The sequence below is a fragment of the Corapipo altera genome, unplaced genomic scaffold (assembly GCF_003945725.1).
Source record: "Corapipo altera isolate COAL_440 unplaced genomic scaffold, ASM394572v1 22b, whole genome shotgun sequence".
Lineage (NCBI taxonomy): Eukaryota > Metazoa > Chordata > Aves > Passeriformes > Pipridae > Corapipo > Corapipo altera.
Genome location: NW_020884876.1, coordinates 2294936 through 2304986, shown reverse-complemented (window position 1 = coordinate 2304986; position 10051 = coordinate 2294936). Strand labels below are relative to the sequence as shown.

General features: G+C 41.8%; 1 protein-coding gene across 1 annotated transcript in view; it reads left to right on the top strand.

Annotated features, from left to right (window-relative positions):
• The first annotated feature begins 3166 nt into the window (after positions 1–3166).
• Positions 3167–10051, top strand: part of LNX1 (ligand of numb-protein X 1) — a 68777-nt gene continuing 61892 nt past the window's right edge. Inside the window, exons 1-2 of the mRNA XM_027635824.1 lie at positions 3167–3222; positions 7082–7562. Of these exons, the coding sequence (XP_027491625.1) occupies positions 7177–7562 (386 nt within the window). The 5' untranslated portion in view covers positions 3167–3222; positions 7082–7176. The remainder of the gene's footprint in view (positions 3223–7081; positions 7563–10051) is intronic.

Here is a 10051-nt window from a genome sequence, read left to right as displayed (position 1 = left end):
TTTATAATTTAGTATGTGAAATGCCAATGGCATTTATTATGTCAATTAGGATGAGCATATGTTTAGGAAGCTCTTTAGGAGTCAATCATAATTGCTCACATAGCCTTGCTTCGGCCACATGATTGACTTCCTTTGAGTAGGTAGACTGTGTGCCTTTGGGCAGCAGTTACCCACAGCCTGCCCATTTTGCTACAACACATCTTTGCACTTGGAGTCTGAGCATGTAGTTCTGGCATAAGCTCTTGTTCCAAGTCTGGGTTTACTGAACTTTGAAAAAAGGAAGACACAGAAGTTTCTACCTCAACCAACACAGTATTTGAAAACTAGAGACATGCCAGCAACAAGTTTTCTCGGAAGTACTTCTTTCTACTAAGGTGAGTTCATTCCTAGGACATATTCCTGGTACTGTGGGTAGGTTAACATGCGGATATGTACTGTCTTATTTAGGTCTTCTCTTCGCTCAAATCTTGTCCAGCTGTTCCTAATATTCTCAAATTACTTCTGGGCTGATTTTTTTTCATTTTAACATGCTGAGTAAAGTTCTGTATCCATGAAATTGTCAGAAAGAGCAATTCAGGTTTGTGTGGGCGTGTGAGAGACAGACAGACAGACAAAAAGGCAGAATATATTTCCATACATTCCTAACGGACGTTTCAGCTATGTAATTCCACAATGAAAAGCTTTTTCCAGTATTGGTTTATTCTGTAAATTCCAGCATGAGCCACAGAGAAAACCACTTTTTTTCAAACAGTCTGGTTCTGATTTGAGAAGTTGTTGTGCCTGCAGGCACAGTATGCCATTTCTGTTAGGTTTCACAGCTTGAGCTACAACTTAAAAAGTTGGGGTTATTCACCTACTATACTGTACCACTGGATTTTTCTATTCAGTTGGAAATGCCTTTCATCATTGAAGGCTCTGCAAAGTGCTTTGATTGTTATAAGCTATGAGAAGGACTTTTTGGCTAACAATAACTTTGAAAAACTAGTTGTCTTAAAGGTGGGACCAGGCAAAGAAGTAGTTTTGGAGCTCCTATTTATTGTCTCAAAGGCATTCTGTATTGACTGTGCTGAACTTTTAAATACAGTTTTTTTCCTCTAAGACCCAGTTCTAACGGTCTTTCTTATCATCTTAAAAGTCAAGCTGAATTCTTATCTACTAAATCTTTATCTCCAGGATCACCAACTATCCTCCAACTACTGACTTGCTACCTGGAGGTATGCATCTCGCCTCTGCCCACAACAAATCTCCAATTAACTACACCTCAGGCAGAAAGAAAATGCTGTGACTGTTCTTTAGTTAGAATAAATTTAAAAATAAGTGAAAAGGGAAAAGAAAAAAAGAGAATCATATACGTAGGAGGGTAGCTGATCTCAAGGTATGATGATAAGATTTTGAGCACCTTAGTGTTTTATAACCTTCCTTCAAACAAAGTTTCAAATCTAGGCAGACTGACCCACCCCTTTGGTCTTTAGTGCAGCTATGCCAGAATTGGTGTAAATTCTTACATAATATTTTATAGCCAGATCTTTGAAATGGGAATCACTACCTTTTTGAATCTAAAATACTGTATAATAGGTATTATTGGAGTATGGGTCACTCTGTGTTCTCCACAACTGTTACATAGTATCACTTAGAACAGTAAAGTCAGTGTAATCTGTAAAAGAACTTCATTTGGGTAGAAGAAGTTAGTGGTACAAAACATGGTAATGGGAAACCTGGGAGGGCTGTTACCATGGAAGGCAGTTTGATGAAAGATAATAAATTAAAACAGTTAAAATTTTACAAAAGGCAAATAGTTTTGTGTAAGCATTCAACCTGATACTTCATTATGAAGTCCTGAATATGAAATAAGTGGTGTGATCTCATAACCCTGTGCTCTAACAGGAGCAGTAAGGTTTATACTCTCTTGAGAACAGTCACAGCTAACCCTGTGGAACCTGAGAGCTTTGTGCTTTTGCTTGTGACGGTGAAGGAGGAGCTCTGCTCCCTCCTTCCTGGCTCTCATCAACTCTTCTCCCCCACTATGGGTGAGCCACTAGATGGGGACAATGCCCACATCGCCTAACCTGGTCACGTCTAGCCACTGGCAGCTGGGCTGATGCTTCATTAAAGAGCTAATTCTGTAACTGTGAAAGCTACAGAGCCTCCTAACAATTTGATGTGGGTATTTTTTAACATTAGAAGCAAGATGGCAGTCTCCAGGCTCTCAGCTGAGTAATCAAGAAAGGCAAGTGTCGGTTGCAGCATGCTCACAGATAGAGTGGTGAAAGGAAGACCAGGTTAAAGCATCTCTGGAAGAATAAGGAGCTTCTAACTTTACTTGGCAGCTGACAATGCCACTGTGGCAGAGTGGTTTCCTTGCATGCCTGCAGACCAGCACCATACAGTGTCATGCTGAACCACATAAATGGATGGCTGTGACTCACTCAGAGATGCACATTCATAGGAGATAACAGACCATGCACAGGCTGGGGGAAGGATGCAGAATGACTTTGCTATCACAATTTAGCTAAGAGCACAATAGCTCTGTCAGTAGTACCTCCACCTCCTACAGGATTGTACAGCAGAGAAACAGGGCATGAAAAAGCATCTGCTTTTAATGAGCAGGTACAGGATTTGTTATGCACACACTCCAAGTTCAAAAATAAAACAGGAGCATTAATCACTTAAACACAGAGAGAAAACCAAACCAAACAAAAACCCAAACCAAGTCAATCTTACTGTACTATTCAGAATCCCTTTTCCTTTCACATGCTCCCACCCTTACCCTTGATTAAGGATTTCATTACCACCAAGCCATGCTACTTCAGAGCCACTGGGGCTAAATTCCTCTAACTGTTCTGCAGCTCATGTGTGTTGCTCCTCTGTTTTCCAGTGATGCCTGCTCAGTGGCTTGTCTTCCACCATTGGTGATTTAAGCCAGTAGCTGCTCCTCCAGGCCCTGTGTCACTGTTTCTCTGGCCTTTAGGCAACTATTTTTTCCTTCCTGTGATAGCCAATTCCTCAATATCTTTCATCATTTAATTATTTTCTGTTCAGCCACTGTTACTCACTTTTTGCTGCCTGAAGTTTCTTCCATTTTGTGCCATGCTACTTCCAAGTGCAGCCTCCTGAACAGCTGGGTTAATATTTGATGGTGTGGGTGGGCAGAGGCAGTGGGGTTCTGCCTCTCTGCTTGGCGAGCCCTCCTCTTGCTACACTGCTGCCAGTGTAACTGTCATGGTAAGTCAGTATTTAAGCTTAAGATTGGTTAAATGCTTCTTGGATGGGACAACTGTGGGCTTGGCTACTCTCCATGTTTACTCTCCATGCTTTTTGTCTGGGTTATTCTCTTAAATGCTTCTGGTGGCTGCAAGTTCCTAAGCAGTGAAGAGCAGTAAGGTACACACTCTGTTAAATCAGTGGAGGCTATTGGGTAACTTTTTAAAAAATACGTTACCATGATAGTGGTTTTCACTGTGGTCACAGCCTTGGGGGTTATTTCATGTCCTGATGTGACCATTCTCTTTCCATCTTGTGGCTGAAAACAGCAATTAAGATGACAATGTTCTTCCTTCATGAGTTGTACTGTGCTTTAGGTCTCTGCCTTGGACTGAAGCTTGATTTACTGCAGTGTCACAACACTGACATTCTTACAAATCAGTACTTAATTTTCTTTATCCAAGACAAGCTGTGCTAGACACTGTACAACTATGGGATCTGAATTGTTGAAAACTACCTGCACAGCAGCAAAGTGGCAAATGCTGGTGATGTCTGATTAGGCACGGCACCACCACCTCCTCTAAAAGTTCCTCCTGCAGCAAACAGTTTCTGTCAATGTGGCTTTTACTGTAAGAAGCATTAGACTGCCAAGGTGGCATCCACGCTCTGCTGAGGCTGCCAGTGGTGGTTGTAAATGAATGTAGGATTCCTTCCCTCTCCTTTCCCCTCTCCTCTTCCCACAAGAAGGGGCCTTGAAGATTAGAAGTTCAACCAGGTAATAATTGCCTTTTTTTTTATTTCACTGGGGTTTGCCATTTATCTGCACAGGTTTCCTTGCTCAAAGTGTTTTATTTCTCTTATTTTTTCATACGTAATAGAAGAAGTAGAAATAAACTCTGGTAATCAACAGGTCAATTTAAAATTGGGTCTTCCCTCTCTTCTACACCGTTCAAGAGGAATTAAGGCTTTAATCTTCCTGAAAGGACATGAAATTAATTATGTAGCTATTATGACAGCACATAAATGTTATAAATACAAATGACTGTAAACATTGCAAACAACAATCTGTGTGAAAATTTTGTCACATGTCCTCTATACTGCCCCTTTTGGTGGTATAATCACCCTCTCAAAGATGGCAGTAATTTCATTGCTTGATATGTCCAGCAATTTATGAAAGAAAAGGTTCATCATGGAGGAACATGGACCGGGTTAGCCAGGAGAGGCTGAGATTTTTTTTTTTTCAGAATTTATATTATTTATATTATTATGTGGTCTAAATTTTCTAAATAAATTATTAATATGTCAGATTCATAAAAAGTATCTGTAGTGTCACCAGGACAGTTTGCTTCCTCTGGGGCTTCTCTGATCATTTTTGCTGCAGCAGGGCATGGCCTTAAGGCAGTGATGCCTCTCTGTTGTCATTGCAAAAATAATTGCAGTCACTTTGGAGCTGTAGCAACATTTCCAGCTGTACCTAATTTGTATCAGGGGAATTGATGTGTTGTACATGTGGGAGCAAAAAAGCAGTACTTTCAGGATTAGGGCACAAGATTGGGAAGGGGCTGTTTGGATACCCATGCTCCTGTTCCTGCAGACTGCTCCGTCCTCAGAGCAGGGCTTTGGCTTTAGCTTTCAGCAGGTTTGCTGATGGGAGCTGTGTGTTGGGTCTCCTGCCAGCAGCAAGCAGGAATTTCTGTCCTTGGGAACATCCATGAGGCAACAAAATGTTGGGGTTGGTTGTATTCTGGTGTATGGTGCATGGGGAGAGCACCCACATGGATCTACCTGTGTATGGTGGTACAAGAGAACGTGGCAGGGGAGTGGAGGAACAGCATGATAATGCCCACATCCCTGGTTGCCCCAGGTGCAAGGTCTTTTGACAATGTAAGACAAAACAAAGTTCATAATGCAGTGCTATTTTTGTCATGCTTTATTGATTTTTAATTCATTTTATGTCTATTTTTAAAGCCACAATCCTGCAAGTTCCCAAGCCATGTGTTGCCATTCTTGCAAGCAGTCATGTTGACTTGAGATGGGTTTCCCCTGTGACTGAGGGATGTGGAGAGCAGCTGAATGCTCTCCTTCTCTTTTGCAAAACACAGCTGCTGGTAGATCAAACACCAGCTTGCAGCTACCTCACTTCACTGAGAAGTTGTCTAAGGGCTTCCTACCAGGAGCCACTTGCAGTGCCCAAACAATCCCCACCTTTTATCATCTTTTCTCTTGTTTCATTTTGCTGTGTTTCACCTTAATGGGACCAAATAATAATTCCTATATTAAGATAACAGGCAGAGCTGTTTTCTGCACTATGAAGAGATGTTAGTTTCTTCACAAAGGGCTGTTCATAAAGCTCTCATGAATATCTTTACAGAAGGAAACATTTGACCCAGTATAGAGTATTTTAAATATTTGCAAGGGTTCTAATTCCACTGAAGCTACTGCTAATCAGGAGACAGAGCTTGTGCAGAACTTAGACTTGCAAGCAAAAACTATTATTTTGCAGGCACTTAACATAATTGCTGTATAAGAATAAGATCTAACAAATCACTGAAGTGAATGTATGACATTTAATCATCTGGTAAGTGTTAGTGGAGGTATTATTTTACCTTCATGTCAGAAAAACCCTGCCATGTTAAAGTTTAATCTCTCAGGTTTAGAGCCCATGAGCTTTGCATAAAAATAAGGTTTTATTTATATGAAAATATGCTCTGTCATAGACAGACTTCTTTTATTATTCTTTCCCTCATTTGCCCTCAAACGTGTGTGTCTGAGGCTGACACATTGTCTCAGCAAATTAAGTCAAGCTGGAAGCAAGGGTAGAGTGTTACGGCAGAGCACCAAAAAAGATTTACATTTTCAAGCAAGAGCAGTAATTAGGCCATTGCATATTTTATATCTTCATGTTTATTTTCAAAGCAGTATAACAAAATAAGCATTGATATAATGAGACATAAGTGCTCCAACGAGCAGTTGGGGTTCATCAAGTAAAAACTACAAATTACTCTTCAGTTTTGCTGCCACCCACAGAGTTTACATCTCTAAAATACCAGCAGACAGGTGCTTCGGCCAGAGCTAACTGGGTTTGTAGTTAGTGACATACTGGGTTTCTGTCTTACAAATTATGAAGGGAATAGGCCTATTTTTTAGTGATACAGTACTTGGCATTGTGTTGTCCTTTTCAGCATGTGAGGTGTTTGGTGCTTTGGGAAGTAAATGAAGTTTTGAACTGATTATGCTAGTGCAGATGGTTATAACTGCTAGACTTCAGGCAGATAAACTTTGAACGCAGGGGCCCAGGCTGCTGTGGTATGAGGATGGTCTAGAGGGTCCCGAGCTCTAAGTTCTCATGACCCAAATTGTCTTCTCTCTGGCTACACATTAAGTGTCTGTATGCTTGTGTGCATTGGGTAAAGCTGCTGCTCTCTCATGCTGTGCTGAGCAGGTGGTTTGGGCAGTAACCGTTATTCTTAACTATATTTCTTTCTTCTTTCATTATTTCTTAGCTACTTTATTGCAATCTTTGTCTACACACAATGCTGCTTTTCCAGCAGAAGTAATGTGGCCACAAAATCAGCTGATGGAACTGCAATTGTATACTAATTTAAGGTTTTCAACTGTTAAATGCCAGTAGTATTTATCTCTATTTTGATATCTTCCTTTACACTTAGAGTATCTGTGTAAATTGAGCTAGATTTAAGAGAATAGAAGTCCCTGGAATTAACTCCCTCTTTTTCTGGCCCCCTTCTTTGCTTCACCCTCCCATCCCAAAGATGCAATCCTTCCCTAATACCTGCTAAAATACTTCATAACCATATAGATACTGTAAGTATGGTAAGAGAACACAACGCAGAACATAATTCTCTGGCTTTCCTCCCCACAGATCTGATGGCACTCAAGCCTTGCTGCAGCTCTAATGAATAGAAAACAGGTTGAGTATTCCCACTTGCCCCCTTTTGAATTGCATCAATTCTGATTATGAACCAGAAAGAAGAAGAAATGGAGGAGAGCTCCCCGCCACTCTGTGTCACCTGCGGCCAAACACATTTACCAGAAGAAAACCACTTGTACAGCTACACCGAAGAAGTAGATGATGATCTGATATGCCACATTTGCCTGCAACCTTTGCTTCAGCCATTGGATACACTCTGCGGTCACACCTTCTGCACAGCCTGCCTTACAAACTTCCTTGTGGAAAAAGACTTCTGCCCCATGGACCGCAAGCTTGTGATTCTACAGACATGCAGGAAGTCCAGCATACTAGTGAATAACCTCCTGGACAAGCTAATGGTTAGCTGCCCTTTCACAGAACACTGCTCAGAGGTCATGCAACGGGGTCACCTCGAACAGCATTTCCAAACCCAGTAAGTTGCTGTTGATAGACCTTTTTTTAACTCTTTTCTTGAGTAGAGGAAAAAAACATCATCAGTTAATGCTAATCAAAATAAACATTTAATGTAAAGAAAGATTTGTTGGTTTCATCCCAAATGAATACCTACAGTATCATTAATTTAGAGCTCAATTTAGTCCATTATATGACAATATCTCACTCTTTTCTTTAGAAATAAATGCATTCAAGGTGCTTCATGCCATAGTTAGCAGTTCTGGGTGGATATCTTGTGGTTAGCTACATAATGGAAGTGTGTATGTAGTCCAAAGAGATCTGTGAGTTTTGGGAAGCTGAGTTATTATAAATGTTTTAATAGCACATTAAGGGTTTTATAATTGCCCTTTCTTCAAACCTTTTTTGAATCGCAAATGACCTATATGAGAAGTAGAGCGGAAAATATTCTGGTTTGGTATTGGTCTTTGGAGCTGAGTGCTCCTTTCTTCCAGGTGAGCACTTACCCAGGGCACTGCACCGTGGGGCTCACAGAGTGACATAGTCTGGAAAAGCACCCTGGCTGAACTGCCCCTCCAGGCTTACCTCTCCTGGTGACCAGGATACTCTCCCTCCTGCCTGTGGGAAACATGCCCCCCCAGGGAACAGTTTGGTTCCTCTGCAAGGAGAGTACTGATGACAAATGATTCTCTGTTTTGCGGAGTAAAAGCTTTTGTCTTTCATCTTCTGCCTTTTTTAAGGAAAGGAGTAAATATTCAGGGCTGTGATTTCTGATGGCAGATAAATGATTTGGCATAATCTGGGTAACAGCACCTCAGGTTGAAGGAGAGATGGGGTCTAAGAGATGCTCTTTTCTGTGGTCTGTATCTGTTGTCCAGTGAAATTACTTCCCCTGTGGTTTGCAGGTGTAAATCATGTTGCTAGGTGTGTGCTTTGGCATGTGCATTGTGGAGGAAGCCTTGAACAGCCAGTGCAGGGCTCCAGACTGCTGCTGGAAGCACATTCCTACACAGACATGACAATGCTGAGGGTCAGAGCATCCGTGGTGAGCAGGCTGGTGAGCCAGAGAGCAGAGATATGTTCACATGGCTGCACACTTCACAGTCTTGAAGCCCGTAATGCGAAATGGCTCTGCAGCCTGCCATTCAAACATGTCCCCATTTGAACTGGAGACCTCATTTCCTGAAGCACCTGAATTCTCACTAGGAATTTACTCACTGAAGATATTCAGTGAAGTTACAGTGTTTTAAACAACAAAAAATGTGACCATTTTGCATTACTGAAACTGGAAAAAAACCATTAGCAACAGGTTTATTGACCCCTTGCAAAGATCAATAGACCACTTTTCACATGCAAGAAGCTTGGTGTTTGTGAATTTGGGTGCCCTTGGGGCACCCATTTCTGGACCTGGCTTTCCTTGTGAGGGTGCTGCTGGCTCATGGCATGGCAGCAGGTCCCAGACCAGGCCAGCAGTGCTCTGTGAGGTTAGCTGTCTGCTACTAAGGGAAAAAATAGCAAAGTTAATCATAATTTTCTGCCTTTGGTCAGTACTCCTCTGACAGGCCTCAAATGCTAGTAACGCAGGTAGAGGGACTGTCAGTCTTCTGTGAGCTGCTGTCACTGAAATCATGTTTCTCCAACCACAAAATCTTGAGGCCTTAATGCAAATGCCCTTTCCCTTTGCTATACATATAGATGACTTAAATGTGTTTTAGATCTTCCTGTTTGTGTTAATTTTTTTTGACATGATAATTCTGTGGCCATAAAAGTAGCAGGACATCCACCCCCACCTCAATAAATAAACAAATTAGAACATTGGTTTTTAGATGGAAGCCACACAACTAGCACAACTGATTTCTAGTGTTGATTCTCCTACATGGACATGTGCAAGTCACTGCAATGTGTTAGTTTCTCCTCCTTAAGGTAGTAGTAAAGGCACCCTTCGCTACATATCTTACAGAATTGCATGCTATAAACCATGATTTGGTCCTGTAAAAGCATGACAAGTTTTATTCTAGCACTTATTATTGAATGTCAGTGGCCTAGATCTTTCCCTCAGGATCTTCAAGATCCTATGCCCCTGGCTTCTTGTCCTGAGCTCAGTCAGGGCTCGAAAGAATTGTCTCAGTAACATGTTCTCACAGTCTCTTGGGGTTCCCCCTTCCCTCTGTCAGGCTCCTTGCACAAAGTCCCAGCTTTGCAAATCCAGGGAGCAGGAGATTGGAGAGATTCACCAAGGGTCGTTTTAGCCTCTAAGGTAGTTCATTACAGAGCACTGATACATAGGCTGGATGTTTGCTTTTTGCTACTCATGACATGGATTTTCCTTCCTCAGAGTGGTTGGGAGGGCTGAGCTACCTGAAGAGACAGGAGAACAGGAAACCACAGGGAACTTCTGCTGTTGGGGGTTTCAGCTTTCCAGGCCATGGGTAGTACAGCCTCACTGGCATTCCCACTTGATGGAAGAAATAGGAAGGAGCATTCTGAGTGACCCCTAAAGGTGGACTTCTG